This window comes from Fimicolochytrium jonesii (assembly GCF_025526975.1).
Source record: "Fimicolochytrium jonesii strain JEL569 chromosome Unknown EV422scaffold_11, whole genome shotgun sequence".
Classification (NCBI taxonomy): Eukaryota; Fungi; Chytridiomycota; class Chytridiomycetes; order Spizellomycetales; family Powellomycetaceae; genus Fimicolochytrium; species Fimicolochytrium jonesii.
Genome location: NW_026515678.1, coordinates 425,292 through 447,579, shown reverse-complemented (window position 1 = coordinate 447,579; position 22,288 = coordinate 425,292). Strand labels below are relative to the sequence as shown.

General features: G+C 51.6%; 6 protein-coding genes across 6 annotated transcripts; 3 read left to right on the top strand and 3 right to left on the bottom strand.

The window, feature by feature from the left end:
• Positions 1-901: 901 nt before the first annotated feature.
• On the top strand, positions 902-1,767 carry EV422DRAFT_496245 (uncharacterized protein; the record flags this gene model as incomplete). The annotated part of the gene is made up of 3 exons (XM_053067861.1): positions 902-1,073; positions 1,140-1,338; positions 1,404-1,767. Coding segments are annotated over 3 exons (735 nt in total), but the record flags the coding sequence as incomplete, so codon positions are not given.
• A 954-nt stretch (positions 1,768-2,721) lies between these two features.
• EV422DRAFT_53275 (uncharacterized protein) lies at positions 2,722-9,610 on the bottom strand. Its single transcript, XM_053070558.1, has 13 exons — positions 9,434-9,610; positions 9,187-9,370; positions 8,998-9,116; positions 8,815-8,928; positions 6,707-8,747; positions 6,081-6,643; positions 5,903-6,008; positions 5,777-5,844; positions 5,433-5,699; positions 5,239-5,367; positions 5,012-5,170; positions 3,200-4,943; positions 2,722-3,132 (listed from the first exon to the last, which is right to left on the bottom strand). The coding sequence occupies exons 2-13, from the start codon at positions 9,299-9,301 to the stop codon at positions 2,984-2,986; spliced, it is 5,574 nt and encodes a 1,857-aa protein (XP_052925736.1). The 5' UTR covers positions 9,302-9,370; positions 9,434-9,610; the 3' UTR covers positions 2,722-2,983.
• A 3,208-nt stretch (positions 9,611-12,818) lies between these two features.
• Positions 12,819-17,315, top strand: EV422DRAFT_567419 (uncharacterized protein; the record flags this gene model as incomplete). The annotated part of the gene is made up of 21 exons (XM_053072533.1): positions 12,819-12,988; positions 13,051-13,273; positions 13,331-13,358; positions 13,427-13,567; positions 13,627-13,698; positions 13,758-13,814; positions 13,877-14,005; positions 14,058-14,164; positions 14,256-14,392; positions 14,462-14,625; positions 14,705-14,830; positions 14,890-15,351; positions 15,413-15,538; positions 15,609-15,820; positions 15,886-16,051; positions 16,114-16,181; positions 16,244-16,380; positions 16,444-16,515; positions 16,574-16,771; positions 16,851-17,128; positions 17,191-17,315. The coding sequence occupies 21 exons, from the start codon at positions 12,819-12,821 to the stop codon at positions 17,313-17,315; spliced, it is 3,198 nt and encodes a 1,065-aa protein (XP_052925735.1).
• An 8-nt stretch (positions 17,316-17,323) lies between these two features.
• On the bottom strand, positions 17,324-18,601 carry EV422DRAFT_595371 (ribosomal protein S5 domain 2-type protein; the record flags this gene model as incomplete). The annotated part of the gene is made up of 4 exons (XM_053073593.1): positions 17,324-17,812; positions 17,877-17,924; positions 18,003-18,201; positions 18,566-18,601. The coding sequence occupies 4 exons, from the start codon at positions 18,596-18,598 to the stop codon at positions 17,667-17,669; spliced, it is 426 nt and encodes a 141-aa protein (XP_052925734.1). The 3' UTR covers positions 17,324-17,666.
• A 438-nt stretch (positions 18,602-19,039) lies between these two features.
• EV422DRAFT_567417 (ribosomal protein L30, ferredoxin-like fold domain-containing protein) lies at positions 19,040-20,587 on the top strand (the record flags this gene model as incomplete). The annotated part of the gene is made up of 4 exons (XM_053072532.1): positions 19,040-19,050; positions 19,485-19,587; positions 19,860-20,389; positions 20,491-20,587. 4 exons carry the CDS (start codon positions 19,040-19,042, stop codon positions 20,585-20,587), a joined length of 741 nt encoding a protein of 246 aa, XP_052925733.1.
• A 127-nt stretch (positions 20,588-20,714) lies between these two features.
• EV422DRAFT_52122 (uncharacterized protein) lies at positions 20,715-22,092 on the bottom strand. Its single transcript, XM_053069739.1, has one exon. It carries the CDS (start codon positions 21,762-21,764, stop codon positions 20,847-20,849), a length of 918 nt encoding a protein of 305 aa, XP_052925732.1. The 5' UTR covers positions 21,765-22,092; the 3' UTR covers positions 20,715-20,846.
• Between the last annotated feature and the right edge of the window lie 196 nt (positions 22,093-22,288).

Here is a 22,288-nt window from a genome sequence, read left to right as displayed (position 1 = left end):
TCAACCACCCACGGAATTTGCTGCGGGTACCATCAAACTTCTCGGGCGAGCTGATTCTTGGCTCCAGAGCAGGGTTGGCGACTTGGGGACGGGTGTACATATCGGCTTGAACCTGGGCGGCGATGCTCTGGGCAGCTTGTGCGTCGGCTTGGGCTTGCGCTAGGTTGGCCTGCAAGTTGGCGTTTTGGGTTTGCAAGGCGGCGATGGCTTGGCACATATCGTTCCATTGCTTGGCGGTGAAAGGTACGGACTCGGGTTGGGACATGGCGAAAAAGGTTTGTCGGATGCAGGGCTGGACAGGTTCTGAACTTCGCAGTGTTGGAGCAGATCAAACTGTTATGATCTCGACAACGGGGGCGGAAGCGAAGTAGAGAAGACAGGGCGAGTGTGATAGGCGACAAGAGATTGTATTGGCGAAACAAGAAGCAAGGACTAGAACAGGAGATGAGAAGAACTGGTTTTGAACTGCTGGGGAGGAAGGGAATGGACGAAGAGAGGCCGGCTATTTATAGATAGGCAACCCAGCAGATCAGAGAACAACAACAACAAGAGGGGACTGGGGGGGCGCCAGCTATGCTCCTAGAGCGTGGGTGGCGAGCGTAGAGAGCATTGCTACAGCTGCTGGCTATGGGGAAGTAGTGGGGGGTGTGGAGAAGCCGAGGGGGGATTTGCGAAATGAGAGGAGAGAGGAGGAGTGGCGATATTGCGGGAGGATTGGCGAAATGAGATGAGAGAGGGGGAGTGGCATTGACATTGACATTGACACTGACATTGACACTGACATTGACACTGACATTGACATTGACATTGGCGTTTGACATTTGGCGGTTGACATTGGCGGCCGTCAGTAGGTAAGCTTACGGTATGGGCGCGTCGTCCGTAACATGCACCACCCCATACCAGATACACATCCAATCAACGGGCGGTCGAGACAAAGTCTCGGTACTTTCAAAGAGACATGCGAGAGCGAAAGATCAATGCTGGCATCGCTGAGATGGAATCACATATTCCATCGCACAAGAGCATGAACATCGAGGCGTTCTCAGCGTTCATTGTGGATCACATACATGCAGGTATGATGTATTATGCGCTGTCTTCAAATTTAGTAACACATGGGCTGACATCCATCCATATCCCAGATCCCGCCCTGGATGAGTTTTACCAGGATGAGATTCACGTTGCTCGCAGGTTCAAGGCGTTCTCACTGCGGCAAAAGTCTGAGAGCAAGCTCATCAAGAACATGCAACGCCTGTATGGAAAGCATCTTTCGGTCATCTTGGGTGATTGGAGCGACGCTGGAAAAACCATGCGCTTTCAGGAGTCATCGAAGACCAAGGGGTGAGTGACCATCATTCGTGGTACCTACTATGTATTATAATATGCTAACTCATCATGGAAATCAGATTCCGCACACTCTTTGCAAGGAACAGCATTCCGTGCTACTTGCTAGATGAGTATCGAACTTCTTCTGTGTGCCCAGACTGCCACGGCCGTGTGAAGAAAAACATCCGACAGCAGCTGTCATCTCGGCCATGGCAAGCTAGAAAGGGAAGAATGGAATACGTCCATGGATTGGTGGGTTGCCCCAACCCCGAATGTATCAACCAAGACTGGACAGCATTTGAGATTCCTGGAAGACGACCACTACGACTATGGATGAGAGTGTACAATCGGGACGTCCTGAGCACCAAGAATTTCCTCTCGATTGTGCGTTCGGTGGTGTTTGGCAATGGCCGCAGACCAGACGCATTCTCCCGTAACGGGTAGTCTAGATTTCACCCCATCCCATTTTCCGTGGTGGTTATCTGCCATCCACATCATTGTACCTCTGCCTGAGGCGTCGCCGATGAAGGCAACTTGTACTAATCAACACTATATATTCTCAAATATCATTTGGAATGTAACTGAATAGAGCACTGCAAACGCACCAGAGATCTGATATATACACATAAGCGGCTCACCTTGCCCAGACCCCCACCTTCACCCTCTCTCACAACTCCCCCTCCACACCCAGTCTCTGCAACTTCCTCCTCCCATCACTTTCACCCTCTCTCGCACCATTCGCCCTTGCCTTGATGATGTTCTTCCGGATATGCGATCAGAAATGCTCCAGCCCATGTTGCGCCTGCACATCAGGCTTCTTCCAATCGTCACCCGTGATCTGTTTGCGACATACGATATCAGATCAGATGATGCAGGAGTTAAACGTCCTTTCTCATTCCCAGCTAAGGCTTCTCCCCACCTCCGACGCACGATTCGCAAATCGTAAGTTTGCTTAATCCCACAACACTCCAGCACAACCCGTTCTAAATCACCCCTCCTTTCCCCTCTAATCTCAGACTCCTGTGACCCAAACGCGAAACTTTCCAACCTCCATATCATCCTCACTCGGCCCGTAAAGAAGGATGAGGAGATTATTGTATAACCTGGGGGATGATACAGATTATTGGGATCCGGCATGGAACTTCAAGGTGAGGGCGAGGCGAAGGGACATGAGTGTTTGGGTACGGGCTGAGTCACAAGATCTAAAACCCTGTCGATTGCTGTCCAGTGCTGCTGCGGATCGACCAACTGCCAGGGAGATATAGACCGGTACCGCAAACCCAAGGCGTGAAAGGCACGGACAGTATGACAAGCGGATGATTTGGCTCCAACGAGGTTGTTCGTGGGCGGGAGTGTGTGGATGATGGGTATCCGAGGGACTTTGAGACGATATAAATCAGCGACTGCCGCAACGCCAAATTCACGTGAGTGACCGACTTTGATTTCAATTAGAGGGGGTGCACAGGTTTATGTCCGTTGACTGTACGTCACGCGAAGAGGTGCAAAAGGGTTCAATTCCGCCCACCGAGACCATAGGCCCATACTGTGCTTACTCCGTTGGATTCGTATATGTATAAGAGCTAAATAAACCCATATATTGGGCGTCCGAGACAGATCTCGATTTACAAATCGAAGGTGTGTGAGGAGAAATGAAACTTGTTCAAATTCGCGGAGTCATCGGACGTGGTGATGAAGGTAGCGAAAACCGAGCTTCGGATCCCGAAGCATGGAGTGAACCCACCGAGTCCCGACGGGCACTAGATGTGCGAGACTGAGGTAGTAACGGCGGGGGTGTGCCAGTACGCAATGCTAGAAGATCGCAAAACCGTGTTACTGAGTGACCGGGAAGCGAATATGCGCCAGTCTGAGTTCTTACCATCTGATATTCTGTAATCCGATGCTGACGTTGGTCTTGAGTGCAAAAGAGAAGAAGACTGTCGCACGGACACGGTAGACCCGGTGAGCGACACTGCTGAAGCTGCTCTGATGCTTCTCGTGGAGCCCGGTTGCACGCTCTTTTGCATCTCTTCGGGCCCGAGAGAGGTCGTGGATGATCCAGGTGTCGCCGACTCACGGGCACCGGATAAGCGGCCTTCCGATCCGACGACTGGTCCCGGCTCCAGACCAAATGAATTTGGACGTGGTAGTCGTGGTGGGCGCTTTACATCGCCTGCTGATGCAGCACTTCCCAGGGGTTTCGATCGGAGTTGGGCTGCGCGCAATCGACCCCCTGGTGGTGCGCTTTGCGCCGGCCTTGCTTTCGGTGTACTTGGTAGGTCTCCATTGCCATCGGGTTCGTCATCGTTTTCGTCTTCGGAGTTCAGATCGTCCGAGGTGCTGGGCTGTTGTTGATCCACCCACATGACGCTTTTTCTCGATTCCGATGTGCCTCGCTTGAGAGGCGACTCTTCCATAAAATCACCAGCCTCTGACGGTACGGGTATGTTGCACTGTTCAAGTACTTGGCGTAAAATCTTGTTCTGGAGGGCTAGGTTGTTCATTTTCTCGACCATGTGATCGTTCACGGCTTTCTCGATCTTTTGTCCGGGTCCTGAGAGCGACTCATCCTCTGCAGTCCACTCCCGATATTCACTGTAAGGTCCCAGACCCTTCCGTCGCGGTGCTATAGCTTTAATGACCATTGGTGGTCTGGCTAATCGAGCCGATACAGCTCTTCGACGGTGGTCAGATGGATGGCCTCCGCTGCTCCTGTCACCGGCCATCCCGCCTGCTCGCCCGGTTTGGCCCACACCGCCTTTCTTCCGCTTTTCGTCCACCATTTGCTCCACCAGCTTGGTCTTCTCTTGTAGTTCGTTGAGGATGAGGTCAATCTTGAGCGCCTCGTATCTGCTAAGTCTGTCTTGAAGCTCCGCAATCTTGTTCAGATCGTTATCACCACCGACAGCAGCGTATCGGCGGCCACCGGCACCAGCGGAAACAGCCCGATCTTTGCTACTCGTGATTGGTGTCAATTGCCGAACTCTCTGTTGCTCCTCGCGGAGGTGCCGTTGAAGCGTGTCGCACTCCGCTTCTTTGCTGCTCAAGGTCTTTTGAGCCTTGGCAAGCTGCCTCCTCAGCGTACTTTCGCGTACTTCCGCTTCTCGATAGCTATCCCACAGCTTCTCTTCCGCGGACTTGCTCCCCTCAGCTAGTTTGCGCGTCTTTTTCTCGTACATGGAGCGCAAGGCTTGCTCCTTGATGATAAACATCGAGCGTACTTTCAGCAGGGTCATTTTCAACTCGTGGTTTTCTTGTCTCAAAGCCTGGGCCTCCTCCTCATGTCGGATCATCCACTTGGCACTGTCCTTCATGTTCGCCGGCATCTCCTGATTATCAATGAGCACGTGAAGCTCGTCCTTCTTCGCTTCGCTCATGATGCTCATCACTTCCTGGAATGTGTTTACGCGATATTCCGAGAAGCGGTTTCTAAGCACGTTGATTTCCATGACCAGCTCTTGTACGAGATCATCATACTCGTCTAGAATCCGATATCGGATTCGTCTCTCATCCGTTCGTCGTTGTTTCCGCAAATCGGCCAACTCAACGGATGTGGACGCTAGTTCCGTGTGAAGTTCGCTGCTGAGCTGGAATGCGGAGACTCTGACATCTCTCTTGTACGTCTAGGTTTGGTTTCAAGCGTCTCGTTACCTCAAGCCCTTTTTGCGCGTTCAGGGTGTCATGTCCATACCTCCATCCATTCCTTCTTCTCCTGCACCAAGTGCTTAACAAGCTTCTCCCCTGTTTTGGCCATCTCCATCATTCGGCCCATCAATGTGCCCATGAAGTGTTCTTGCTCCCCTCGCCGTTTCTCCTGCCATTTGCTCATTTGTCGAGCTAGCTTGGTGATCTGCGTTGTGATAAGGAAAGCATTTAGGAGCACATTCCAGATTTCAAAGACAAAGTAACTCAACGCACCGCTTGACCAAGCATATCTCTGGTACACGTAAAGACTCTTCCGTGCTCTAAGAGCGGATTGGGGCCACTAACAACCTTTGGCTGCTTATTGGCGGGCATGTTCTTTTCTGGTTCCTGGATCTCCTTCAGCTAGTTGACCGAAAAGAATGAGTAACCCTGAGGTAAATAGGACACAATGCAGAGAAAGGGCGCACCAAAGCTGAATTCGCTCGCCAGAGGTCCTTGACGAAATCGTGAATCATTGCGGTCTTAACAGCATAATCATCCTCAGTCATCCGGAATGCAAAGGCCTTGTTAGCTGTGGACGACGGAATATCCAAGCTATCGTAGACCCTGAACAGGCGGCCGGTGCGCTCGTCCGCCAATCGATCATAAAAGATTCGAGTTTGACGAATAAGCTTGAATGTGTATTCGCGCTGAAGCTCGGTTTGTAGGACTGCAACCTGACAGCGATCGAAGAGCTATCAAATCGTGAATGGTGTGAGATCTTGACGAATGTGATGCCAAAGAAAGTGTATCATAATTGCAGAACCCTTACCGCTTGGGCGATTCGGTTGAAGTCAAAGTCCACAGTAGCAGTTACCATCTCGTCCCTCAGCAACATCGCTGCAGGAAAGAAGAGTGAGCTTGGGAGAATTCACAAAAAGCTCCTATTATATCTTACGTATGCTGGCATTTCCCTTCGCTCCCATTTTGTGATAAAGACGTATGGCCGGTACCATGACTTTCATCTTGTACAGGCGAAAGAACTCCTGCAACTGCTCGCGAGTCTGTGAGGGGGAGATGCGTTGATATCAGTTCATTCCTCCGGCGCTTTCATTGCTCAAAGACAAAACACGTACATGGATTATGCCACTGGGTACAATGCCCGCTAAGAACTTGCGACGCAGCGCCAACAGCTTGAGGCCCGTAAGCAAGAAATCGCTCTGGAGACGGTTCACTTCGTCTGCATTTTCACCGAAGTTCAGCATCGTGGCTTGCAGAAATTCATCCAAGCATTCTTCCAGCTCTAGGATTTTCTTATCGCATAACCGCTTGGCATCAGTTTTGAGCCCTGTACCCCCAAAGATGTGTGGACTGGGATAAGGCGTTATGCGCGGCGTGAAACAGATCCTTCTGACTGTCGTAAGTTGCTGGAAGAGAGGTATGGAGTCCGGTATTTCTTCTTTCGCCAGGTTTTCCTGATAAGACAGCAGTCGCATATATGCGTATGGCTTGACTGTCATTCCCAGAGTATACATGGAGCAGCCAAGTGCCAATTTCAACTTCAAGATCCAAAGCTTCCATTTCGCTGCCAAATACTGTTCCACTCGCACAAAGTCTGCTTGTTGTCCTTGGTAAGACATATCCTTCTTGATGGCGCCAATGGTGTTCACGACGTAATCGGCCTCACGAACTTGGCGCACTGTGCAAAACGCAAATGCTGAGGTTCGCTAAACATATTCCAACTTTTTGAACTTGAGCTTACCTTGGACAACATAACGTCTGTTGTCTTGCAGCAAATGTGCATATGACTTGACGAACAAGAAGATGTCCAACAGCATAGACTGGATGCTGAGAGCTTTCCTAAATGTGCCGATATTGCGATAGACCCTCTGAGACAGATCAAACGGCCCTTTTGGGGACTTTTCGCTCGAGTTTGAGGTCATGACGATTTCGGTTACTGAGGGAAGAAACCATAGTTTGGAGATTTTCTCGGTTGTAACGAGATCCGTCTGAATGATTTCCTGAGTGGCCACGCCATCCATACTGAGCTGCGAAGGATCCAATTCCGCCTCTGCCCCGGATGGCTTATCCTGATTCGAGAAATAATCGAAGTGGCGCGCAACTTTCGTCGACCGAAACAGGAGACGTCCATAGGAAGTCTTTTGGACCGTATTGCGGAAGTCAATCATGATTTTCGCGTATTCTGCTCTCTCACACTCCTCGAGTGTGATCTCCAGCATGTTATTGTAGTACCATTCGTACAGATTGTATTTGTATGTTGTCGAGACTTGATCACGTTCTTCTTCGGTCATGTTTCCGCTGGTTCGGAACCCTTTATTGTACTCCGTGAGCATCATTTTGCGTAACGCTTTCTTTTTTGGCACGATGGCGGTAATGAGAAGGCGATAGTCCACATCGAGCGTTTTTTGTGTTGTCGGCGTTTCGCCATGGCGTTGAGGGCTTCGCCGCTCCCAACCTTTCGCTTTTTCAATCTTTGCAGGAGTGCCCTCGATGAGCAGCTTGGCGTGCACTTCCGATAGCAGCAAGTGATGCAGTTCAACGGCTGCCATATGCCAAAACTTCTCTACAGTCTGAATCTTCAAACTGAAAGCCATCTGCCGCATAGGCTCTGGCCGCAAGCTGGTATTGATACCGGAAACAGTCGATAGGTCAAATGGGGCCGAAGGAGTCGGCAGTGAAATCGCTGAAGCCAGATGCTCGTCAAGCTCGGCAACAGCTAGCGGGCCAAAGCGCAGGTAAGAATGCCCGAATTGCACTGCAGGGTCTCGTTCATCGTCCGACTCTGCCGCCACCTGTTGCGCATCATCTGGGCCACCGTCCGTGGTCTCCTCCTCATAATCTTCTTCCACGGCGGTATTATCTGCCACATCCGGGAAATCGAACTTTAACGAGTTCAATCTGCCCGTAAACGCATCTTTGTTGACATTAAGCTGCGGAAACTGCCCTTCGTAGATTCTCCGCCAGTTCTCGGTACTGCGCCATGAATAATAGAGCCTATCCTTCAGTACCACTAGCTTGATCAGGCGCTGGCAGATATGTGCTGCCTTCGGCTTGAATACCGGATCTGTAAATGGAGTGCGGGCAGCAATATGTTTCAGTTCGGGCTCCGCATCCGTTTTGCCGTAAGTTTGATAGTGGTCCATCAGAATGATATCGGGCATCAGCGGGTTCTCCATCCAGAGTTCCGCATCAATTCGCCCTATGAGCCGCCGGTTTCGTGGCTGAGGTATATGGAAACTGTGGTCATAGAGGGCCTGCCACATGTTGTGGAATCCCTTCCATACAGCACATTCCACCGCTTGTCTGTCGATTTTGGCAATCGGTTTCTTCTTACTGTCCACAAGGTTCGACGCCCTTCCCTGTCGAAACAACTCTTCTGTAACCCCAAACATCTCTGACGCTGCACTGAACGCAATCTTGTGAATCTGTATGATGCCATCCAGTGTGGGAACAAACTCGGTCATGCCCAGGATGACAGATGCATGGTGCATTGTGACGGTTTGTTTTTCACCATCCTCTTTCGGTGGCAAACCGGCAGAAATCGGGCTGTCCAGCTTCCTTAATCCTTTCGCGGTCTCGGCGTTCTCCCACTCGTCTTTGACAGTCAACTCTTGGCTTCCGTCAAGATCGTTTTGTGCCAGTGTTGGGTCCAAACGCCCAAAGCATTTCTGGTACCAGCTGCGGTGCTGATCGACCCCGTCTTTGATCATGTCAAGAATTAGCTGAGCTTGGATGCGGAAGGTGCGAGTTGCCATTGCGTATGCCCTCGAGAAATATGGACTCTAGATGACGGAGAACTTGTGATCAGTCATCGTTTCCATCAGCGCTTTTCGTAGGCAGGATAACTACCTCAAAGTCATATCCAGGGCGAGTATGAACGATGTTCGTTATCAGCTGGCCTATCTCCTTGATGCTCTTCGGATCGCTGGTGTGCTCATAAATCTCCAGATATGCATTGATCAACTGGAAAATCACAACATCGTAAATATTTCGGGACGTTCGAGGAAAAAGTTGGTTCGGGATGATGGTTACCTCAATTTTTGCAAATTGGAATTTGACTTCGTGGTCGTAGAGCTCCAAAAGCATTTGCATCCTATCCGCATTTGGGTTGAGAAAAGTGTATCTACCCTCGATGAATTGCAGAACCTCCGCTACAAAACAAGATGGGATTAGGCTCGCCTCCTCAGGGTGGAGAGCTACAGCTCGCATATAAAACTGAACTCACATTTTCGCTCGGCGATGCGCAATCGGATAGCTTCCCCATATGCTCGTTCAGCCTCCAAATCTTTGGCAAAAACTTCGTCGTCTTCCCTGCCCTCGCGACTTGCCCGGCCATGGTTGATATACATGGTGGCCAGCTTCAGAAGAATCGCTTCATGGCTCTTCATGTCCTCTATCGCCGCATCTGAGTTGAGAAGTTATAAGGTCTAGAAGCCGTTTGGAGGATTCAAAGCGGCTTCAAACTCACCGTACATGAGCGGAGTGCCCTTCTGATCTTTGATGATCATTTGGTTATTCCATAGCTGACGGATGTCCTCGGATGGGAGGATGGGTTTGGCTGGTCCAGACGCGCCTGCCGGTGCCCCACCAGGCCCTCCTCGCTCGGCATCAGGCATGTCAAAGAGTTCTTGCTGATGCCACATATGTGTTGCAGCCGCGGAAGCTGCCAAGATGTCGGGTCCTTGTTCCCGCGCACGGATCGGATCGGAGACGTCTGCGTTCACGCGGGCTGAAGTTTCATGCAGGTCCATCGTCAAGCGCTTCTCCACAGACCGATAAAAGTTGAACTGAGACAGCAAGGAGTTCCTCAAATTCCGGATGCGCACATGCCGTAGTTGCAGGAAAGACATGATCTCGTGTTCTGAGAACAACGCGGAGACCATAGGACCAGCTATCCTTCCAGCATTTGAAGCTCCAAATTCGCCGTCCCCTGCAACAGCTTGTTCCATCTTTTCCATCTCAGCGCTTTTACGCAACAGTACGCCATATGCGTGCTTTTTGCCATCCAAGACGCGGTAGTCTTTCGCTGACTCCATGTCCTGCGGATCAGGAACCTTGATTCCCAACTCGAACGTCTTGCTTGGCATGTTCGAGCTAGCGATGATAACCGCGGAACTGTCGCTCTCATTGGCTCGATCGTGTCCCATTTGATCGGAGTTGGCTCGGTTGAACCCGCTATTGCCGGGATTGCCACCCTGTGAAGAGGTTCCCATCTCATAGATTCGGCGTGCTGCCTCTTTAAGCTTGCTGACGGTGTATTCCAGATCATTCGATAACAGAACATCATGCTCGTATCGGAGCTCGAAGTCTATATCTATTAGCTGTTCGGAATAGGGTCGGTGGGTGTCCATATGCGGGGAACTCTTGCTCTCTCAGCAGCATACCTGTCCCAGAAAATCCAGCTGACCCTGCCTCCACACTTCTGGGTCTGAGAAGTAGCGCAGATTATCCAGCCAGTCCGCGTGGATGAGCCGTGGAATGTTGGCATCTACACCCGAATGCAAGTTCAGTTAGGTGTCACCACAAGCTACGCGACCCAACGGTTCTCCTCACTTTTGTACCCAGGATGCGAGAAAATGCCAGATATCGCAGCCAAAGATTTCGGCGGAGCAGTGGTTTGTGCTGGCCCAGGCGGCTGGGCTCTGCTAGCGTCTCCTGGAGGGGCCGGCCCATCAATATCCGAACTTGAGATGCCTTCATAGGGCGGAAAGGAGCTTTCGGCGGATTGCTTCGCAAAGGCCTCTCGGAACTTAGAGTCCGCCTCGTATGCGAAAGGTCTTCCATCTTCCCGGAAAATCGGAGTTTCCATGTTCCAGTATCCGACCAGAATATCGAACTCCGTCAGGAAATCCTCTATGGATGACCTTTTCACAGGGAGATTCTCAATGTAACTGAAAGATGTCGTGTTAGAGGTGCGATTGCGTATTTCAGTATTCACGCCGGAATCACATACTTGTTGATCCCTTCGAACGCATTCAGGGTGTTAAGCGATCCTTGGGAGGGTTTCGTGTTACATATCATTCGATAGTCTTTGATGAATTGGATCCGATCGCTGTGCACGAACATCTGTTTGAGCATAAGCGACACAAGCACAACTGAAGAAAGGGCTAAACTTAGATTGGATGTGTCGGACGCACCTTGGCTCTTTGCAAGAAGATCTGAACATGCTTTCGACCAACCCCATGGGTTATAGCCCAGCGTAAGAACACGACCAGGTCGCCAATGTCGAATTGTGGGTCATCACCGAGGTCGCTGTGACCCAGTCCTAGCCCATCCGAGTTGCTTGCGCCAGAACCATTGCTCTTCCCAGTATCTTGATCATTCGATACCCCAGAAGACTTGGTGGTTGCTCGACTCTTTCCTGACGGTGTTCCAGCCGGCTTTGCCCGCCCAGGAAGCAGGCCACGTCTCTCTTGCTCGATTCTGTCGGCTTCTGCTCGCGCCTACGTTCAAGGATTTGGTCAGGCGTCCCATACGGAAATATGTAATATGTGCCTTACCTCCTCCTCCCTCAGCTTTTGTAGATGGGCTTCGTGCGCCTCCGACAGCCTTTCGAACCTTTCTGCTGTGTCCACATATTCAGCATGTAGATGTTCTTGATACCGTTGGAACACAGGGAAGAAATTGGCGACGTCATGTGATGTTCGGCAGAAACGAGCCCATCTTGAGAGCATGAGGGCGTTTTGCTCCAACAGGAGAGATGCTTTATGCTTGAAGAAATCCACCAGCATTACGAGTAGCTGGTCGTGCGCTAGACTATCATCAAGTTGCCAGTAGGTATCGAGCTGCGCGAAAGAAATGTCAGGAGCAGCCAAAAAAGAAAGCGCTTGGATTCAGCACACATACCTCATCAGCTATGAGCTTGGAGGAGCTTGCAGCTCTCTCTGGGACGCTGGTCTTGACTATTTCCTCTATGCGCTCCGCGCGCATATGCTTGTACTTTTCGAACACACTGAGAGATGTTAACAATCCTGTTCAGGTTCAGGGTACTCCTCGAAGTGCATACCTTATGGATTGGAACGCAGCCAGCCGGTCAACTCTCCCACTCGTGTTTTGATAGTCCTTCGCCCGCTGTTGCTGTAAAACTTTGATATCGGATAACAGCTATCAACAGAAGTCATTATGACTCCCAGGTTTTCGCCGTATGCCATATGCATGTGGGAAACGGTACCTCATCCATGCGCTTATCCAGAGCAAATAAACTCTCAGGCGGCGGCTGCTCTTTTAGCTCGTCGGGTATCTCGGCCTCCACCCGCTCGTTTCCCATCGCCTCTTGCTCTGCCATAGCTGCCAGTGCTGCGGCTCCGGCAGCCAAGGCAGCATTATCGGCGGCAGCGGCGGCCATTTTCTCAGTGTTGTCCGCTCCCGATGGTTTTGGAATCTTTCTCTATGATATATTCGCCTAGGACCGGGATGTGCTGAATCCGATATTGGAGCTTCTAATTGCTGTTTTACCAGGTCGTTGTCCAAATTCTGATGAGAACTCACCTTCGGACACCAGCGCGTTGGAGTCGCGTCCACACGTAATCGACGCGATGCGCAGCCACGTTTGGCCTTATTGACTTTGGAACTAGCCCTTTTTCGCAACCAATTCCGCCTTCGCCACGGCCTGCATTCAAGGAAAGCGCTAGCAAAGATGTCGCTGGACCATGGTCCGCATTCTGGGAGGAGGCGGCGGTCGAAGGACGGTGGGTATCCTCAAATTGCTACAAAACTCGCGTATGTAAAAGTGGTCTGAGCGTTGTTTGTGTGCATAGTGATTAAGGTTCATGAACTGCAAGGTCAGCGAAAGAATCATATCCATGTAGCCATGAGCCCATCAATCATGATTTTGACATGCTCCTCAATAAGAAATGCTATCCTGCACCAATCCACAGTTGCGGATGAACGTAGTCCAGTTGCTTCTGAGCAGGATGAAACAGTCTTCGGTCATCATGGATGCGTTGCAACCGGGGAGGCCGCTGAGCACCGTTCGAACCGCTCTGAGCACCGTGCATCAGCTTGCTAAGAATGAAGAATATCGGTTGGTTCCTTGAATCTGGGCACGGCATCGATCCCCATCTGATCTAACAAGGAAACATTTAGCAAGGACCTCGCCCGTCGCGGCTTCCTCAAGAAGCTCGTCGAGCTCCTCCTATCGTCCACGGACCAAGACGTCTCCCGACTCGCGCTAATGGGTCTGTGTCGGCTGATCGACGGGAGCGAGAGCCGCGCTGTGCGGATCGTTCGATACGGTGTTATTCCTCCGCTGGCTTCCATCATTGCGCTCTCTGGTTCTTGCGTTGATGATTTGGTTCATTGGACTTTGGTGAGGCGCGGGTTTGATCTCATGCGAGATTTGGCGTTTAGCTGACTTTGAGTACAGCTTTTGGCGCATCAGCTTACTCTGTGCGGTACGTGAAAGGGCATGTGGTCGTATTGAAAGGAGTTCAGACAATGTCTTATTGCAGTGTTCTTTTAGAGGACGTCCAAATACGACTGCTTGATGCCGGCTTCCTCATGCACATGGGACGCCTGGTTCGCTTGACATATGGCAACGACAGTCTACAGCGGCTATGTATGCACTCCATCGTTCGGCTGCTGTCAAAGATCCCCTCGTTCGGTTTGGCTTGTATTATTACACTCACATTCACCGGGTTGAAGCTAACTCAGTCTTTCCAGAACTACTGTGGGAGCTCCAGGAGTTACAGAGCCTCGATTTACTCCCTTTGCTCGCCATGGGCTTACGGAGTGGTGCGCACACACGTGTTGTAATCCGTCCGATGCATCTATCTCACAACCCGTGTTAATAGACGATAACCAGCTAGTCTGTTGGTCCCTCTTCCTCATCCACGAGTTCGTCAATAAAGGTATGCATCTACAGTAAGTCTAGCCTTAGATGAGCAGCCAGAACCCCATATTACACATGTAGATATCGGTAAAGAACAACTGGCGTCCGTCCGAACTGTCTACACGTCCCTGAGCGCTCTCCTCGGCCATGAAGAGGACAACGTTCCTCGGCTGGCGTTCGGGACGCTGAAGCATCTGGCGAGTGGCAACTGTAAGCATCTCTTGACGTTTCGTTGCACGTCCTCGGGCTCATGAACTCCCAGCACAGATTCAGAAGGACATGATCGCATCGGGAATAGTGGGAGCGGTCGTCCCGATGTTGAAGACGGTGCCGGGTGGCAGTGCTGAGTCGGCCTGTTGCAATGCGTTGGTAGGTCCACAGTGCATAGCGTATTGGTTGCGATATCCTTTCTGAGGGTAGCTTCTTAGGCGCTCTTGCATGATCTTCTGGCTCACAGTAGGTGAAGGATGTGCATTCATCCATTCGATGTGCTCTTGACGTAACGCTATGTCCAGAGGAAGCCCATCCCGAGTTCATCGCCGCAAACGGCTTCTCACTCCTGCTCGCCTTTGATGCCTCTACAGATCAAAACTCATTGTAAGTACACCATCCTGCTTCAGTACATCACATACCACCATCCCAACTCACACTTCCTTCCTCCTTCAGACGAATCGTAGACATACTCATGTACTTCACCGGTAACCCCTCAAACCGCCCGCACATTGAAACTCACGACGTGGCCGGCACGGTGATGCGTATCTGCAGCTCTGATGATCCAGAGCTGCAGTATGCGGGATGTGCGTTGCTTTTGCATCTTGTTGGTGTTTCTGGTAACGTCTGGTAGCGTCTGCTTGCCTGCGCAGGCGTTTGGGTGAGATTAAGGTGTGCTGACTGCTTTCGTGGGAATAGAATTGACGAGGCAGAAGTTAGTTGCAGCGGGTGCATTAGAGCATCTAAACGCCCTCTTACTAGACGGCGAGCGAAAAGACGTTCAGGTCGTGGCCGCAAAAGTTCTCGAAACGCTTGGGCGAAAAGGTTAGTCCTCCCTGTCCTCCTTTCCCAACCCATCCCTCTTAACCCCTCTACTCCTCCAGACCCCACCCTCACGGAATACATCCTTTACACCGCCATCATGCCCCTCGCCGGGCTTCTCCGGCAAGACGGCGGCGAGTACATCAAGGAACGGGAGGTATACGCGCACGACACGCATATGGTTAGCCCGCTCGTGGAGGAGATTACTGGAAGGTTGATGGCGTTGGATGTCATTTTGTGCTCGGATGTCTTCACGCTGCCTGGGGAGTTTCCGTGGGAGGCGCTTGAGGAGCTTTTGAGGGATTTGGTTGGGGTGGCGGCGAGGAAAGATGATGGGTCATTGAGTGGGAAGGGCAGAATTAAGTCGGAAGAGAGGTTGGAGGGTTGGCATCGGGCGATACCGACCAGTGAACCCACCACGCCAATATCAGGGGGAACTGACGATCCATTCTCGACGGAAGCCGACACAGATGATACTCTGATGAGCCAATGTTTGAAGGTTTATGCGAAGATTGTGAAGCAAGGTACGTAGAGCATGTCCAACCATGTGATATAGGACATGGGAGCATGATGCATCAGGCATAGTTACAGCAGCTGGCGATGATGGCGCTGCAACTAATGCCCTCCTCCCGGATTTGATGACGCTATTGCGTCGGCCGACGACTCATGATGCAGCCGCCGCTCTGCTCTCAGTGCTGGCGAGCATCCCAGGTACGTCCCCACATGCCCAGAAGAGACCTCAGCCGCCGTCACTAATCCAAAAAATCTCTGGACGAAACAGCACATAAGCCCGCCATCCTCCCCTTATCCTCCACCTTCCTCAAACTCCCCCTCCCAAACGGCCCAACCCGCCTCTACACAACCGCATTCCAAGAATCAGCTTTCGATTTCACACCTGCCACTTCCCAATCTATCCTCCCCGAGAACTACATCACATTTTTTCGGCCACCAACCGCAACATCAGGCCTAAAGATCAGTCCCCAAGGCTGCGAGGTAGCTCCCCCAAACTCTCACCACCCGCATCATCTCACACATGACTCACCCCTTAACCCCCTCAGCTCCTGAACGACTCCTGGACTTTCGAAACCGCCTATTCCCGCACCTCCGTCAGCGGGTCGGGGCGGTACGCATACGAAGTGGAGTTACGGTCTGATGGGATTTTGCAGATTGGGTGGGCGGAGAGGGTTGCGGGGTGGGATCCTGAGGTTGGGGTTGGCGTTGGAGGTAAGTTTGTGGTTGATGAGGAGTTTGGAGGTTGAGAGAAGGGTGATTGAGTAGGGGTTCAGATGATGAGTATTCGTATGCGGTTGATGGGAATCGGGGGAAGAAGTGGCATGCGGGGGTTACCACGGATGTACGTTGCATCTAGCATACCATTTCAGCTATCCGATGCTCATACATCCGTTGGTTTTTCAGAATGATTACGGCGAAGACTGGTTCATCGGCGACATCATCACCGCCGTGATCGATCTGGACGCTGGTGAGCTGGAGTATTTTAAAAATGGGAAATCAGTAGGGGCTGCGTTTACTGGCATTGACGCCGATGTTGCATGGTATGTGCAGAGGCCGTGATTAGACGTCATCGACGGTTGTTTTTGATGATTGTATATCTTTAGGTACCCTGCAATATCGCTTGCTGCTGGTCAAGGGTGCAAGGTCCGGTTTGGAGATGGGGTTGATCCGATTTGGTAAGTCCCATACATGATGTACATCTGCCGGTTTAGGAGATGCCAACGCAAAACATAGCTTTTTACCAGATGGCACGTTACCCATCCCAGCACTAATGAAAAGCAAAGAGGGCAAAGATATCGTGGGAGGTCATGGCCCAAACCCCCCCGTGGACGTAGTGGAGCAGGGAGTGGATAGCCATAGTTGGATCGCATTGTTTACGCCGACGTCCTACTACGAAGTGCATATCGGGCTGCGAGGACTGAATTATGAAAGGTACGTGCATCAACGCCAGACATCAACGCTCAGACATCACCGCCAAAAAAGACGCAGAAATCTTAAACATCACGTCCAGCATCCCTCAAATCGGCATCACGACGAAATCCGGTACCCTCCTCATCCTCGCCCTCCCCAGCGGCCAAATCGCAACACTGCTCTCCATCAGAGGCGGTATACTCATGAATGATCTCCAATCACGGATCCAAGACATACTCGAAAACCCTGGGCAAGATGATTTGGTTAGGGTGCTGCGACAGTGGGATGGGCCTGCGTTGAGGGAAGGCGATGTCATTGGATGTGGTGTGGACACGAAGGAGGGATGTGTTGGGTTCACTCTGAATGGGAGGGAATATGGTGTGTGTTTTCAGATTGGATCATCCATGGGAAGCACTTTGCTAATAGTTTGGCTTGTGTAGGACCTTTGGTGCATGTGGGACATCTGGACGACGTTGAGACTCCGTATCTGTGCATTGTCCCCCGATTCCAATTTGTGATTGAGCCGCCGTTCCTGTGGCGCTCGGGAGTCTCACTGTACTCATAGCGTAGTTGGCTTGGACCTACTCCATATTTCCAGTAGTTTTGCAAAGTTCCTCGTGATCGAAATGGATGTGAACATCCTGCACCCGTTTTCTCGACCTTTGGTTTACAATCCTCCTCCACGCCTCACCATCGACGACCATCTGTCCGCTCGACCACATCTCCTGCAGACAATCTGTGCACATCGTGCTTGCCAATCAATTCTATTCAAGTCTGGGCCCGCAGGAATGGTATATACAAAACTGCGTATTCATTCGATGCTGACCACGCAACAGACCCAGAATCCAGAACGAAGAAAGTGATGAAATGATCGACGGTTGGTTTGCCTCCCAGATAATGATAGAATGTATTTCCCTTAACGGTAGGACTTTTGGTAACGAGCGCGGGCACCGGCACCTCCGAACTTCTTGGGCTCGCACCGACGAGGGTCAGCGACAAGAAGGGTACGGTCGTACTGGACCAGGAGGTCCTTGATCTCCTTCTTCGACGCCTCGTCAACGTCTGCAAAGAATTACACATATGAGATACTGTCCGCACCGTCATGACACCACAACTGGTGACTTACACTTCTGGTAGAAAGCAACAATGGCCTTGGCAATAGCCTGACGGATAGCTACATGCGGGGGAAAATAAAATGTAAATCTCCAGCTCGGTATTCGACATGCCGACACAACAGTGCTCATGTACATACCGTAGATCTGCGAAACGTGACCTCCTCCGGAGACGCGGACACGGATGTCGATGTCGGCGAACCTCTCCTTTCCGAGGATGTGGATGGGCTCGTAGACCTTGGTCCTCAGGATCTCGGGCTCGACCAGGTCGATGGGGGAGCCGTTGACCTTGATGAGACCATGGCCACGCTTGCAGTGAGCCACAGCAGTGGCAGTCTTCTACTCATTCGAAAAGAAAGGAGACATTGGGAGTCAGTGTCCCAATTCGACATGACCTGTCTGCCTTGAAGAATCTCTCGTCCACCATTGCCGTTCCATGTCGACTGGCAATCTCCATTCCTTTCCCCGGCCAATGCGTGCTGCTATTCCATCTATCCACACCCAAATTCGCTTAGGCTCGGTACCGTGTCGTCGATCCTGGTGGGAATTGCGAATGGCTAACTCCTGCCACCTCCGTTTCGACCATTCGCTTTGACTTGTGCTATTCTCCCTCGAGCCCACATCCACTCCTCTCCCGTTCGACCCTCCCTCCATAGACACCTCCCCTACACAACATCTCTACTCCTGCATTTCCGACATGTACCTTACGACCGTAAGTCTGGACCGCTTCCGTCATGTTGAGACTGTAAATCAAACGAGCAGAGGTTCTGTAAGCAAATGCGACGCTGCGAATTCACCGCCACCGCTGGGGACGACAGATGGATGGATGGATATGCGCTATGTGGATGGATGGATGGATGGATGGACGGACGTTGATACTTACTATGTCGTCGATGGCGTGCGAGAGGGAGATCAACCGAGCGATTGGCTTCAGCGGTGTCCAAATCGACCCAGTCCCCAGAGTCAGAGCGCGTCTTCTACACACCGTGTTCTCATGCTCTCTCAACGAAATCATTTACCTTCACGTGAGCGTCACGTGGATGGTAAATTTCTTTCCCGGCGCTCGCAGCTTTTGTTTCGCAAGCGCCAAAGTTCGCTTCTCTCGCTTTTTCTTCCCTTCTCTTCACGACCATTTGGACGACAGCTCTTCGTTTCGGTCATTCCACCCGCAGCAAAGATGTCCGCCACGTACGTATTCTACTCCTCCTTCTGTTGTTCTCTGTGCGGGGCGTTGACGGTTAGCGATGGGAGCAATTCGTGTGAGAGCCCTTCTCAACCGAGGGTTCTCGGAGAAACACTAGACAGGATTTACCTCCAAGTACAGCGCAAGTCGGGCCATCTGCCATCACCTCTCACTGGCGTCCTTCTTTGCTCACCCAGAGTCTGACGCCGTGAGGAATTGGAGGTCTAAGCACGTTTGTTCCTCACGGAATTAGTGCTTTCCTCTCAAAGTCATACGACGCAACGTTGTGAAAGGAGGCATACCTCCTGGATCCGTTTTGTGACCCTGCTATCTATCGCTATTCTTGTCTATGGGAAGATAGAGAATGGATACAGGGGCTCCCCCCACCGGTACCTTTTTGGCAGATCGGTCTCTGACGTTTGTTTGCCACCCACTCCAGCGCCGAGAAGAAGGTCTTCGTGCCCGAGTCTGTGCTCAAGAAGCGCAAGACCACCGAGAAGGTCGCCGCTGAGCGTGCCGTCGCTGAGGCTGAGCGCAAGAAGGTATGTATCTCCTTCAATCCCCTTTCTGTTGTTTTGGTGGAGCTTTGGCGGGAGGACACAACGACCGTGATGCATCGAAAGTGGATGATGACGCCAATTTTACCACGACCAACGAATCCGCTACTACGGAGATGTAGTTGTCTAAATACCATCTTTCGGGACTGACGCTTTCGACGCATCACATTTCGGGGGTGACCTGGGAGAGGGGTTCCGGATACCATCCCTGTGGAGATCTTCAGTTCCTAACACTCCCATCTCCTTCTATCTATCAGTCTGCCAAGGCTAAGCGCAAGGTCATCTTCAAGCGTGCGGAGCAGTACGTCAAGGAGTACCGCTCCAAGGAGAAGGATGAAGTTCGCCTTAAGCGTCAAGCCAAGGCCAACGGAAACTTCTACGTGCCCGCTGACGCTCCCCTCGCCTTCGTCGTCCGTATCAAGGGTGTGATGAAGATCGCCCCCAAGCCCCGCAAGATCCTCCAGCTTTTGCGTTTGACCAAGATCAACAGCGGTACCTTCGTCCGTCTCACCAAGGCCACTCTCCAGATGCTTCAGTGGGTCGGCCCCTACGTCGCCTGGGGTTACCCCAACCTCAAGTCCGTGCGCGAGTTGATCTACAAGCGCGGTTTCGCCAAGGTCGACAAGCAGCGTCTTCCCATCACTGACAACTCTGTCATTGAGAAGCAGCTTGGCGCCAACGGCATCATCTGTGTTGAGGACTTGATCCACGAGATCTACACAGTCGGCCCCAACTTCAAGCAAGCTAATGCTTTCCTTTGGCCTTTCAACCTTTCCAACCCGACTGGGTACGTAGGAAGCTCATTTTTGGGGTTCCTGGGGGCTTTGGAGCATCGCATTTGCCGCAATGTGGACATCATACTCATTCTTTCCCTTTCTCCTTTTCCAGTGGTTTCAAGGGCAAGAAGGCTACCCACTTCATCGAGGGTGGTGAGTCTGGCAACCGTGAGGACAAGATCAACGGTCTCATCCAGAAGATGATCTAAGCAGTGTAGACCTTTCCATCAAAATGCATTGTGGGGTCGTTTCAACATAAAGGAGTCTTGTATTTTATGTACACATTTTTGAATGCAAAGATTCTCGTCATGTCACTTCCGTTCTTCAACTTCCGCACGCTGAATACATAAGAGAGATGCGTGCTGGAAGCCACTCGAAAGCACTTTCGGGTATATCTTATGTCTCGCCGACACGCTTCACACAAAGAAGTCCTAACTCCTGCAACCCCGTAAAGCTTTTCCAATCGCATCACCCAAACGTCCCATACAATTCCGTCAACGCCTTCGACAACTCCTGCGCAACCCATGCAACCCTTGTTCTCTTCTCCTCCTTGAAAGCCTCCAACATCTTCCCAAACTTATCCGGATGCCAAAGCAACAGACTATCCTTCACCATCTTCCTCTTCTCGTCCCTTGTGAATTCGCAGCCTTCAAACAGGAACTGGTGTATGCTGTTGGCAGTGATTTTATCCTGGCTTAAGGAAGGGATCGGCAGGTCTCGGTCGTCGAGAGTGTTTGGCGGAGCGGCTTTGAGGGTGGTCCATCGCGAGCGATATTTCTGTCGGCCGTCAGTTAGGCGCGATGCGAAGGAATTCGGATCCCTCAAGGCGTCCGCGGCTTTGCGTTGGGCTTTTCCCTTCCTCCTTTGGTGTAGTTCTTCTTTCGTTCCCCTTCCCCAACTTTTTTCCCCTTCCGTTCGGCGGCGTGCGTAACGGTTCCTCGGCCCTTTCTCACGTTTCACCTCCATCCCTTCGCGTATCCCGTCTGCCCATGTATCGTAATTCTGCCAACGTTTCGGAACCGCGCCGCTCCAGGCCGCCCATTCAGCTTGGCGGGAGTCCTGCTGTTCGGATTCGTCCTTTACATCGCTCCAGAGAGATTCTTTTTCTTCTTTGATGGAGATGAAGTCGTCGCCGAAGTCGGAAGTCGGGATGGGTTTGTAGTAGCTGGATTTGGGTATCTTTGAGCTAGATTGCGGCGCGAACTGGGTTTTATTCTTTCCGTCGTTCCAGAGTGGTTCCTTTTTGAGAGGGCGGAAATGATCGGTAGGTTGAGACTTTGAGGCGCGATGCTGCGGTGGGGGAGCTGGCGCTGGAGGTGGCGAGAGCGGTCGTTTGCGCTTGAAGGAGAGCTTGGAGGTCGACATGTGGCCGGTTGTGAACGCCATGGTGGGCAGATTCACTCTCGGAGACGATGTCGGAGACGATGGAATTGGGGACGGGATTCAGACGGGATTGACGACAGCGCGAACTCCACGCGTTTTCATACTTGTGGTCATCCATACCATCGGCGACATAGACGACCTCCTAGACGACCTCCAAACCGTCGCGAAGAACCGAATAGCATGTGAAGTGTTTTGGAATTCTTTCTCACCTCAATGAAACTATGGGGCTTCCAATGGACTAATCTACATATGTATACATATATACAGCACGGAGCGCCCAAGACTTTGCCCAATGTTCTCCTTACGGAACGGCAATGGATGCATTTAGTGCGATCCAGCAGAGTAATTGCATCATCCCATTGGGTAACGAGTTTTCAAATGTTTGTAATGTAAAGCATGTGCGTAAGTCTGAGTGAACTAAACGGCTTTCTCCACATGCTTCCCATCCGACCCTCGTTCCCAAAACCGATCGGGATGAGTAACTCCCAAAACTATCCCATCACGTGCAGCCAGCGCAATGAGCCGGT

Bases quoted from the DNA above. Each gene is read 5' to 3' on its own strand.
- EV422DRAFT_53275 (XM_053070558.1), bottom strand. From the start codon at position 9,301: ATGGCCGGGCAAGTCGCGAGGGCAGGGAAGACGACGAAGTTTTTGCCA. The intron at 9,117-9,186 runs GTTCAGTTTTAT...CTTGTTTTGTAG, and splicing joins ATCGCCGAGCGAAAATGTGA to CGGAGGTTCTGCAATTCATC. The intron at 8,748-8,814 runs GTAGTTATCCTG...TCCGTCATCTAG, and splicing joins GCCCTGGATATGACTTTGAG to AGTCCATATTTCTCGAGGGC.
- EV422DRAFT_52122 (XM_053069739.1), bottom strand. From the start codon at position 21,764: ATGGCGTTCACAACCGGCCACATGTCGACCTCCAAGCTCTCCTTCAAG.